The sequence below is a fragment of the Triticum urartu genome, chromosome 7 (assembly GCF_003073215.2).
Source record: "Triticum urartu cultivar G1812 chromosome 7, Tu2.1, whole genome shotgun sequence".
NCBI classification, from domain to species: domain Eukaryota; kingdom Viridiplantae; phylum Streptophyta; class Magnoliopsida; order Poales; family Poaceae; genus Triticum; species Triticum urartu.
In genome coordinates, this window is record NC_053028.1 from 359,653,560 (window position 1) to 359,666,246 (window position 12,687).

The 12,687-nt window shown below is 43.1% G+C and overlaps 1 protein-coding gene across 1 annotated transcript; it reads right to left on the minus strand.

The window, feature by feature from the left end:
- Window positions 1-311: 311 nt before the first annotated feature.
- LOC125523407 lies at window positions 312-11,641 on the minus strand. The gene is made up of 2 exons (XM_048688441.1): window positions 8,269-11,641; window positions 312-381 (listed from the first exon to the last, which is right to left on the minus strand). Exon 1 carries the CDS (start codon window positions 10,971-10,973, stop codon window positions 9,675-9,677), a length of 1,299 nt encoding a protein of 432 aa, XP_048544398.1. The 5' UTR covers window positions 10,974-11,641; the 3' UTR covers window positions 312-381; window positions 8,269-9,674.
- Between the last annotated feature and the right edge of the window lie 1,046 nt (window positions 11,642-12,687).

The following is a 12,687-nucleotide window of genomic DNA, read 5'->3' on the forward strand; positions in this document are numbered from 1 at the left end:
AGCAGCAGGGTTAGGAGCAGAAGAAAGGTGGAGGAGCGGCAGGGAGATGCATGGGTGGCGGCGCGAGGTGATGAGGCGGCACTGTGGATGGTGGTGAATGGAGGCGCAGGGTGATGGTGGAGGTGTTGGTGGCGCGCTGGGGTGCGGTGGTGCTAGTGATGGATGGCGCAGAGGCGCACCACCACGCCAGCCTGGCCGTGGCAGCGGCCGGAGGTGAAGAAGATGTGGTGAGGGGGAGAGAGATGGAGATGCCAGGCCCGAAGGGGATCGAAGGAGATGGCTAGGGATTTTGACCCCTCGATCTGATCTTCCATTTGCACAATGGCCCTCCTGCTTCCTTCTTCCTTCGCAAGAACATCCCTCTCTTCTCAAGTTGGCCCCCTGGTGATGAGGACATCAATACCATTGTTACACCCACAGCCCCTACTGTTACATATACTGGACCAATTACTAGAGCTCGCGCACGCCAATTAAATTACCAGGTACTTTCGTTTCTTGGTAATGATTCTAATGTTCATGAGATTATGATGCTGCCTAAATTGGATACATTTGTTTTGCTTACAAATGAAGGGCCTAGCTTGGAGAAGGATGAACATTGGAGCAAGAACACGCATGGAGTTGATGGCATGCGCAAGGGGATCAAGAACGGAGTTACAAGTGATGATTTCAGGACTTTGAAGCCACCATAAGGAGTGCATGAAGCCTTGGACGAAATATACAAGATGCCACTTCATAATATTCGTCCATAGGCTATTCTAGGTGCTGTGTCACCTTATTAATGGGCCAGGCCCATGTAATTTCGAAATACTTAAGTATAGGCTATTTTTAGAGTCCGTATGTGTGGGGAAACAAGAGTTAGGGTTGGTTTCGGACCCCACCCTCAAGGGCCACGAAATTCCCCCTCTTCCTCCATATATACAGCCCTTAGGGCGTCGTTTAGACTTTGGGTTTTGTTTAGATTAAAAGTTTGCCATAGCTGCAACTTCGCGTACTTCGTTTGTGTCCAACGACCAGACCAAGACGTCACAGAACCCCACCTTGATCAATAAAGCTTTCATCTTATATTCGCAATATCCCGATTGCAATCTCAGTTTCTTGCTTGTTCTTCGTTTGCTCGCAGGAAACAGACCCTCGTGGTCAGGTTGATCGTGCTCCGGCGTGGTCAATAACCCCTCGGAAGTTGGTTTAGCGATTGCTAAGGCGCGACGTCTCGCACGTTCGTAGTTGGATCGTCAAGGTCGACTCCCACAGAAAACGATAGCCACCATCTCATCGAAACATTGGGACACCTTAGCCTCTATCAAGTGGTATCAGATTTCCAGGTTGCTCGGTGAGATTTTTACAGTTTTTCGTAGATTAGATCGAGTCTGTTCTTCATACCTACAGTCCACGAAAAAAAAGCCACACAAAAAAATTAGGGTTAGTTCATCATATCCGAACCAATCTGAGCCTTTGCATAATCTTTTTAGGGTTTTTGCTTTGTTGAATTTGCGGTTGCATCGTCGTGTCAAGTTGCTGGTCTTAGAGTCTAGTCTTTTAGAGTTTCGAGTTCTGGTCATAAGTTGTCACGCCGCCGCCGCACCATCATCATCGCCCATCTACCACTTTTGCTTATCCGCCACCGCTTTGAATCCATATCCATATACCACTACCAATCCGTATCCATATACCACCACCAATCTCTATCCATATACCACCACCGCTACCATATACCACCACCGCTGCCATATACCACAACCATATATCCACCACCAATCCGAGTTCTTCTCATATTAGGTTTGTTCTTGAGATCAATCTAAATTCCGAGTCGTGTTTCCTTGCTTGCGTAGGTCTCGAAAAAAAAAGTCTGGAGACCCCCGGGCAGTTTTTAGGCCAAAATTTTCACGGGCAAAATTTTTTTTCCCTATCCTATTTTTAGGCTTTTCTGAGTCTTTTGAGCCACGTGCCATCATAGTGATTTTTTGTCGCACTTTTTCGTCGTCGCTGCCCTGATTTCCGAAAAAAAAGTGAAAAAAAAAATTTCGTGCCCATCCTATCAGTTTGACGAGGGAAGAGTTTTGAGACACTCGCCATTATAGTGATTTTTCGCAAAAAAAAAGAGGAGTGCAAAAAAAAGGAGCGAAAAAAAAAGTTCCAGAGTGTGCTTTTCCCTTATTTACGTGCAGCGCCGTGATTTTGTTAGTGTTCTAGGCTCGCGTCTCTAGCACGGTCTAGCCTAGGACCAGCACAGTACCGTCGTTGAGCGTTTATTCAACTTTGCATCTCTGAATTGATTATTGCTGACCTTTTTGCTACCATACTATAAGCCTTCCCAGCTCCACATACATCTACGTCGTGCGTTTGACTCTCCCTGGCAATCGCTCTATCCAAGCTTTTGAGAGTTTTTGACTACAACGGTTGCCGATCACCGCCTGCTGCTGGGTAAGAACTGGTAAGAATTTGAGATTTGCTTGACGGATTTGTGACACCCGCCACCACCACCACTTGTTAGTAGTCTGTAGGATCATATTCTTGTGTGTTTCTATTGCTGCTAACCATGCCAGGATCACAAGCCGACGAGACTGACTGGGAGAACTTGACGAACAAGGAGCTTCATGATACGTTTCAGCAAATGATGAATGGACAGGTGCAAGATGTGATAAACAGATTTGAAGAGGCCATGGAGAAGATAGATGGCATGGAGAAGACGTTTGAAACAAAGCTCGATAACAAGTTTGCTGAATTGCTTTCGCGTTTTCCACCACCACCACCGGCTGCTCCTGCCGCACCTCTGCAACAACAGCAACAACACTGACTACCTCCACGTCGGGAAACAGCCCTCCGCCGAGCGAGCCGTGTCCCTCTTCAGTCGGGCCAAACTGCTGGTGCTGCTGTTGATACTTCTGTGGCTCCTACTGCTGATGTGGAGGAGGATGCTTATGTGGGAGATTATGAGGATGAGGTTGACCAAAATCAGAACTACGTGCCACCAACAGCACAGCAACCACCAGGTCGTCCACATGCAAATAATGGCAATGGTAGGGCTCACCCTCAGGTATGAGATCATGACCATCTCCCTAAACTAAAATTGAATATTCCACCATTTGAGGGTAGATATGTTCCTGATATATATCTTACTTGGGAGTTAGAAACTGAACAACGATTTACATGTTTACAATATCCCGAGGAGAGACGTGTCCCTGCTGCTGTTTGTGCTTTCACTAGTTTTGCATGTGTTTGGTGGTCTAAGCATTGTAGATTATATCCTATTCCGGCTACTTGGGCTGCTTTGAAAACTGCTATGCGTACTTGTTGGGTTCCACCATATTATCAACGTGAATTACTTCAAAAATTGCGGCGCTTAAGACAGGGAAAAAATTCTGTAGAAGAATATTATCAGGAATTACAAACTGGCATGATTAGATGTGGTATTGTTGAGGAGAATGAAGCTATGCTTGCACGTTTTATGGGTGGATTAAATAGAGAGATTCAGACGATTCTAGAGTATAAGGAGTATACTAATATCACTCGTTTATTCCATCTTGCTTGTAAAGCTGAACGTGAAGTGCAGGATCGACAGGCATTGGCGCGGACTAACTTTTCTGCAGGTCGACCTTCATCATGGACACCACATGCATCATCTACTTCCACACGTTCTGCTACACCGGCGCCTCCTTCGGCTACCACCTCCAACCGTGATACAATAAAGCAGGCACAATCACCACTATCTGCCAAGAGCACACCTTCTGGGCCTGCAAAGAGCTCTTATTCATCCATGGCATCAACAGGGCAAACACATGATATTATTTGTCGACGTTGCAAGGGTGGAGGTCATTATGCGAGAGAATGCCCATCTAAGCATGTGATGATTGTTACTGAGGATGGTGGGTATGAGTCCGCTAGTGACTATGATGAGGAGACTTTGGCTCTTATTACACGTGACGAACACGGTGGAGACGATTCTGATCATGAGACGCAATACATGGCTCCTGAAGATGCTGACAGGTATGAATGTTTAGTTGCTCAACGTGTTTTGAGTGTGCAGGTTACACAAGCTGAGCAAAATCAGAGGCATAATTTGTTCCATACAAAGGGACTTGTGAAGGAACGTTCTGTTCGCGTGATCATAGATGGAGGGAGCTGCAATAACTTGGCTAGCATGGAGATGGTGGAGAAGCTATCTCTCACCACAAGACCACATCCACATCCTTACTACATCCAATGGTTCAACAACAGTAGCAAGGTTAAGGTAACACGTACTGTTCGTGTGCATTTTAGTATCTCTACATATGCTGATTATGTTGATTGTGATGTGGTACCTATGCAAGCATGTTCCTTATTACTTGGTAGACCATGGCAATTTGATAAAAATTCTGTACACCATGGTAGAAACAATCAGTATACTCTTGTTCATAACGATAAAAATATTACTTTGCTTCCTATGACTCATGATTCCATTTTGAAAGATGATATTAATAGAGCTAATAAAGCAAAACAGGAGACAAATAAGAGTGAAAATCAGATTGTGGCAAAAGAATTTGAGCACCAAATGAAGCCTAATAATAAACCATCTACTGTTGTTTCTGAAATTAAATTGAAAAGTGCATGTTTACTTGCCACCAAATCTGATATTGATGAGCTAGATTTCAGCAAATCTGTTTGCTATGCTTTTGTGTGCAAAGAGGCATTATTTTCATTCGAGGACGTGCCTTCCTCTTTGCCCCCTGCTATCACTAACATTTTGAAGGAGTTCGCTGACGTCTTTCCACAAGACGTGCCACCGGGATTACCACCTATTCGAGGGATTGAGCATCAAATTGACTTAATTCCCGGTGCTTCGCTACCCAACCGTGCACCATACCGTACCAATCCAGAGGAGACGAAGGAGATTATGCGTCAAGTACAAGAACTGCTCGACAAAGGTTATATACGCGAATCCCTTAGTCCTTGTGCTGTTCCTATCATTTTAGTGCCGAAAAAGGATGGTACGTCGCGTATGTGCGTTGATTGTAGAGGCATTAATAATATTACTATTCGTTATCGTCATCCTATTCCTAGGCTAGATGATATGCTTGATGAATTGAGTGGCTCTACAATATTCTCCAAAGTTGATTTGCGTAGTGGATACCATCAAATTCGTATGAAATTGGGTGATGAATGGAAAACAGCATTTAAAACTAAGTTTGGATTATATGAGTGGTTAGTCATGCCTTTTGGGTTAACTAATGCACCTAGTACTTTCATGAGGTTAATGAACGAAGTTTTACGTGCTTTCATTGGACGATTTGTGGTAGTTTACTTTGATGACATATTGATTTATAGCAAATCTTTGGAGGAACATTTGGAACATTTACGTGCTGTTTTTATTGCTCTACGTGATGCACGTTTGTTTGGAAACCTTGGAAAGTGCACCTTTTGCACCGACCGAGTATCTTTTCTTGGCTATGTTGTTACTCCACAGGGAATTGAAGTTGATAAAGCCAAGATTGAAGCTATTGAGAGTTGGCCGCAGCCCAAAACGGTCACACAAGTGAGGAGTTTCCTTGGCCTCGCTGGTTTCTATAGGCGTTTTGTGAGAGATTTCAGCACCATTGCTGCACCTCTCAACGAGCTTACAAAGAAGGATGTGCCTTTTGTTTGGGGTACCGCACAGGAAGAAGCCTTCACGGTTTTGAAAGATAAGTTGACACATGCTCCTTTACTCCAACTTCCTAATTTCAATAAGACTTTTGAGCTTGAATGTGATGCTAGTGGAATTGGATTAGGAGGTGTGTTATTACAAGATGGAAAACCTGTTGCATACTTTTCTGAAAAATTGAGTGGGCCTAGTCTGAACTATTCTACTTATGATAAAGAATTATATGCTCTTGTTCGGACCTTAGAAACATGGCAACATTATTTATGGCCCAAGGAATTTGTTATACATTCTGATCATGAATCTTTGAAACACATTAAAAGTCAAGCAAAACTGAACCGTAGACATGCTAAATGGGTTGAATTCATTGAGACTTTCCCTTATGTCATTAAACACAAGAAGGGTAAATAAAATGTTATTGCTGATGCATTGTCTCATCGTTATACTATACTTTCACAACTTGACTTTAAAATATTTGGTTCGGAGACCATCAAAGATCAATATGTGCATGATGCTGAATTTAAAGATGTATTGCAGAATTGTAAGGAAGGGAGAACTTGGAACAAGTTCGTTCTTAACGATGGATTTGTGTTTCGTGCTAACAAGCTATGCATTCCAGCTAGCTCCGTTCGTCTTTTGTTGTTGCAGGAGGCGCATGGAGGAGGATTAATGGGACACTTTGGCGTCAAGAAGACAGAAGATATACTTGCTACACATTTCTTTTGGCCAAAGATGAGACGGGATGTTGAGCGTTTTGTTGCTCGCTGCACTACATGTCAAAGAGCTAAGTCACGACTCAATCCTCATGGTTTATATATGCCTTTGCCAGTACCTAGTGTTCCTTGGGAGGATATATCTATGGACTTTGTTTTAGGTTTACCTCGAACAAAGAAGGGAAGGGATAGCATATTTGTTGTCGTGGATAGGTTCTCGAAAATGGCACACTTTATACCATGTCATAAAAGCGATGATGCTGTTAATGTTGCTGATTTGTTCTTTCGTGAAATTATTCGCTTACATGGTGTGCCAAATACTATTGTTTCAGATCGTGATACTAAATTTCTTAGCCACTTTTGGAGATGTTTATGGGCTAAGTTGGGGACTAAGCTGCTTTTTAGTACTACTTGTCACCCCCAAACTGATGGACAAACTGAAGTAGTCAATAGAACATTGTCTACTATGCTTAGGGCTGTTTTGAAGAATTAACAAGAAAATGTGGGAAGAATGCTTTCCTCATATTGAATTTGCTTATAATCGCTCGTTGCATTCTACTACTAAGATTTGCCCTTTTGAAATTGTGTATGGTTTCCTACCTCGTGCAGCTATTGATTTGTTGCCTCTTCCATCTTCAGAGAAGGTTAATTTTGATGCTAAAGAACGCTCTGAATTGATTTTAAAAATGCATGAGTTAACTAAGGAAAACATTGAGCGTATGAATGCTAAATATAAACTTGCTGGAGATAAGGGTAGAAAACATGTTGTGTTTGCGCCTGGAGATCTTGTTTGGTTACATTTGCGTAAAGATAGATTTCATAATCTGCGCAAATCAAAGCTAATGCCACGTGCTGATGGTCCTTTTAAGGTGTTAGAGAAAATAAATGATAATGCATATAAACTTGAGCTACCTGTAGATTTTGGGGTTAGTCCCACTTTTAACATTGCAGATTTGAAGCCTTATTTGGGTGAGGAAAATGCGCTTCCGTCGAGGACGACTTTAATTCAAGAAGGGGAGGATGATGAGGACATCAATACCATTGTTACACCCACAGCCCCTACTGTTACATATACTGGACCAATTACTAGAGCTCGCGCACGCCATTAAATTACCAAGGTACTTTCGTTCTTGGTAATGATTCTAATGTTCATGAGATTATGATGCTGCCTTAAATTGGATACATTTTGTTTTGCTTACAAATGAAGGGCCTAGCTTGGAGAGGATGCATTGGGAGCAGAACACGCATGGGAGTTTGATGCATTGCGCAAGGGGATCAAAGAACGGAGTTACAAGTGATGGATTTCAGGACTTTGAGCCGCCATAAGGAGTGCATGAAGCCTTGGACGAAATATACAAGATGCCACTTCATAATATTCGTCCATAGGCTATTCTAGGTGCTGCGTCACCTTATTAATGGGCCAGGCCCATGTAATTTCGAAATACTTAAGCATAGGCTATTTTTAGAGTCCGTATGTGTGGGGAAACAAGAGTTAGGGTTGGTTTCGGACCCCACCCTCAAGGGCCACGAAATTCCCCTCTCTTCCTCCATATATACAGCCCTTAGGGCGTCGTTTAGACTTTGGGTTTTGTTTAGATTAAAAGTTCGCCATAGCTGCAACTTCGCGTACTTCGTTTGTGTCCAACGACCAGACCAAGACGTCACAGAACCCCACCTTGATCAATAAAGCTTTCATCTTATATTCGCAATATCCCGATTGCAATCTCAGTTTCTTGCTTGTTCTTCGTTTGCTCGCAGGAAACAGACCCTCGTGGTCAGGTTGATCGTGCTCCGGTGTGGTCAATAACCCTTGGAAGTTGGTTTAGCGATTGCTAAGGCGCGACGTCTCACACGTTCGTAGTCGGATCGTCAAGGTCGACTCCCACAGAAAACGATAGCCACCATCTCATCGAAACATCGGGACACCTTAGCCTCTATCACCTGGTTACTTTGTTTCTTCTCACACAAATCCATTCTTCCTCCTCTTCTTCGTTCTCTTAGCCACTTAGTCCAGATCTTGAAGTTTATAGTGCCTTCTCGCACTTTTCTGCAAAACAAACCACTAAGTAGTAAATGACCCCTTTATATGATTTTCATGCAAATATGCAACAATTCATAGCAAGAAATGAATGAATATATCTCAATAAACCGCATATTTGAGTGACAAAAGATGTATATGAAATGTGCTTATCAAGTTCCCCCACACTTAAATCTTTGCTTGTCCTCAAGCAAAGGAATATGACAAGAGCAAGATTGTGAACAGCGTGCTGACTAGAGAATGTCAAGTGAAGTAGATCTCCAAACAAAGCATGCTTTGAACTTTGCTAGTGAAAATCAATGGTTATGAATGCTACAAAGCAGTAGGATACTAGTAAGCATGACCATTTAAAACTTTTACAATGATAAAAGAGGATCAACAAGTTTAAGTGATGACTGTGCCAAATGGTTCCTAAAGAGAGCATGAACCCGAGAACAAAAAGAACTGGAATTAAATCTTGTGATCAAATCACTTATTTATAGAGATAAAGCAATGATTATATTATTATTAGTCTCACCATAGGAACATAACACCGATCCAGAGAACATGGTATACACCTGGTTCGACAATTACAATTTTTATTATTAATTACTGCCCGAGCTAACCCAATTTCACATGCCACCGATCCAGGGAACATGACATGCTACTGTAGGTAGTCAGACTTATTATTCATTATAAGATATAATTTTTTTAACAAAAACAAGAATCATCACTCAACCATGTATGGTTCACATGCTACCGATCCAGGGAACATAGCATGCTAGTCCATAGTGGTAAAGTGATTGCTCTGAATGGGAACACACTTGGCACAAATACATCATCTGAACATAGTGATCTAGGTGTATCAAGGTAAATGCAGAAAATGATTAAGTTTACTAGTGCACTAGGGATTTGAGCACTCAAAACTAATAGCTTTCACTACTTTCTGCAAAGCAAATAGGGTGTAGATCACTAGTTTACAAGGCATTCAACAATCAGTTCGCCTATTCTCATCAAGCACGATGCCAAAGGTGAATTTCAGCTTGACAACGAGTAATAACTGGCTCAAGCAACCCCACTAGCAATTGATTTCAGCTTGTATCAATAGATGATATATTCAGATTGGGGCCGTGAAACAGCTCACCGGGCTTTATGAAGTAGAACTTGCTCGATCATCTCACATCCTCTTGCATCGTGAATCCTCTCCTTTTGCTTCTCTATCCTCATTCTCTCTATCCTCGTGCATGCTCCAGCTTTTCTCTTCCTTGTATGTGCCCATTGCTTCTCCCTTCCTCACGTGTGTGCCCATTGCTTCTCCTCATCTCCGTGCTCAGGATCCACCGGGGTCCCAAGGAATGTCACCTCGAACCTGGTCAGCATGTAGTGAACGGTGCAGTAGCAAAAACCTAAAAGAGCACTCGACAAAAGAGACCATACAAGTGAAAGGGGTAATGCCCTCTAAATCATCAATAGAGTACCCAATTACATAAGCATAGCTATAAAGAACATGATGAGTATGATAGGACTCAGCAAGCTCAATACTAACATGAGGATGATATTTATCATTAAGCATAGGTTTGGCATGAGGAAAATAAGTGTGATCATCATTAATATGAGCAATGCCACCAACAGTATATGTATCATCATATCCAAGCAAACACTTCTTCAAATCTATTTTAACAGATAACATCATGCAATGCAAGGTAGTAGCAAACAATTCATATGGACCCATGTCATCGAGAGGATTAGATAAACCTGCTATATCACGCTCTTGTATGATGATGGGCAAATGAATTTCTGGTTCTTCATCTTCAACTATAGGAGCTTCTTTTACTTCTCCAGGAGTGAGATGCAACGGATCTTTGTCTTGATCACTTGGGCATTCAAGCTCTTGGTCATCTTGTTCCTTGTCTTCTAGTTCATCTTCTTCAATCTGAGATATCTCTTCCTCAAGGCACTTGCTATCTTCCTTGGCTGGATATGAAGGTGTTGGAACCTCACATGTATCAAGGGGAATCCCAGAAACACTCAGCTCAAGCTGTGAAGAAATAGTGCTGCCGGCGTTGATGTTCTTCTCAATCTTCCTTACTTCTTCCACTAGCTCTTTTCCACTCTTGATCTTCTTCATTTCCTCTAGTATAACCTTCCTAATAGGATCATCCTCGGCACTCCAAGTGAACTCGAGACTAAGCAATGTGAGCTTGTCTATATCATCAAATTCATCTTGTGTGGGCACTTGCACATGAGATTGCTCGGCGGTTGCTGGAGTTGTTGGTTGACCAAATGGAGGACCATTTAACTCCATTGGCAACATCTCGTAGTGTTGAGGTATATGAGTAGGAGCTAAATAAATCTGTTGTGGAGCATAGTTGTGGCTCTCCTCATTGTACCTAAATCCATGCATATGATTACTAGAAGCAAACAGTGAGATCTCAGGGTTGTTGCTCCTATATGACATATTTTGGTTCTCAGGCCACCCATATGAGTAATTGTTTTGGTATGAGCTAGGCTGTGGGGCGAAGCTCATGCCATAACAATTGGGAGAGTGAGAGTAACCACGCTGACATTCAGCGAGTGAAGGCCCTGAAATCCACAAATATGGCATGTAGGAGCAACATAAGGATGTCATCTAGAATAAGGATCATAAGAGCTAGGCCTATCCTCAAAAACTACTTCTCGCTGCCGAGCTAAATCATCTAATCGATGGGAAATCTTACTTATCAGTTCTTGAATAGTTTCCGTGCTGTTTGTAGTGTTCCTCGCATCTCCGAGACAATCTGAATAATATGCCATAACCGAGTAGATAGCTCTAACCTGCAAAAGGAAAAGAAAACAAAGAGATACTAGCTAGAACAGGGGTTAGTGGTTAGAGATATATCACAAATATATGGCACAAACTAGAAAAATAAGAAAAACCTAGTCTATAGCCTAACACAATCACTCGAAGCTAGTCCCCGGCAACGGCGCCAAAATGATCGATGGTAAGTACAGTGGGTTTTTCATGCCCAAACTGGGGATGTTGTGTTCTCCTTAGGGACTAGGCAACGGCAACGATGCTTAGCTAAAGCTAGGTGACAGAATTTTAAGAGAGGATTGCAAGAAAATAATAACCTAAACTAGACAGGGTTGAGGACAAAGAAAGCGTAAACAACAAGGAGAAATTCAGATTTTACTAACCGTCTTTTTGGTATTTTCTTAAGCTTGAGAAATTAGAAACTACATAGGCAGACATTCTAAACAAAGAGAATTAACAAGACTAGAACACACATACGTATATATAACTAGTACGTACAAGACACAGGGAAGAAACAAGATTATGGACATAATACAATTGTTTCACCATCGCACTCAAACGCACATATTCATATATCACAGGTACTTGAGCAACACAGTAACTAAAATTGAACCAACACGACTATGCAACAAGTGTAGTACTCAAGTGACCAATTTAACTAATTAACTCATACAAGAACAGGGAGTCACATGCCCCAGAACAATTCACATATGACAGATTTACACTACACAAGCACAAATCTGAAACTGAACAAACAACTTCGTAGAACAGTACAAAAATTCAGAGTACAGTAGCAAGAGAAGAGAGAGATTCAGAGATTAATTCCCGGTCAATCTTTAGGCTTGTAGCTGTAGATGGTGTAGGTGATGGAGAAGATCAGCAGGGAGGCGAGTTGGAGACAATCTGCATCAAGATTAGTAGAGGGAGAGAACAGCAGCGGGGTAAGAGAAAGAAACAACAGTTTTGGTTCAGAGAAGAGCAAAAGCAAGAGGTGTGGGAGAGAAGAAGCAGCAGGAGCGTTGAGAAAGGAGCAGCAGCGGGTTCGTGGGGGAAGGAGCAGCAGCAAAAGGTTCATAGAAGAGGTAGGGAGCAGCAAGGTAGGCAAAGGGAGCAGCAGCGGGGCTTGGAGAGAGGAGAAGGAGGAGCAGCAGGGGCGCAACAAGAAGAGCAGTGGGGATGCGGGAAGAAGAAGTAGAAGGGCAGCAGCAGGGTTAGGAGAAGAAGAAAGGTGGAGGAGCGGCAGGGAGATGCATGGGCGGCGGCATGAGGTGATGAGGCGGCGCTATGGATGGTGGTGAATGGAGGCGCAGGGTGATGGTGGAGGTGTTGGTGGCGCGCTGGGGTGCGGTGGTGCTGGTGATGGATGGCGCAGAGGCGCACCACCACGCCAGCCTGGCCGTGGCGGCGGCCGGAGGTGAAGAAGATGTGGTGAGGGGGAGAGAGATGGAGATGCCAGGCCCGAAGGGGATCGAAGGAGATGGCTAGGGATTTTGACCCCTCGGTCTGATCTTCCATTTGCACAATGGCCCTCCTGCTTCCTTCTTCCTTC

Coding starts and splice junctions, on each gene's coding strand:
- LOC125523407 (XM_048688441.1), bottom strand. CDS start 10,973: ATGACATCCTTATGTTGCTCCTACATGCCATATTTGTGGATTTCAGGG.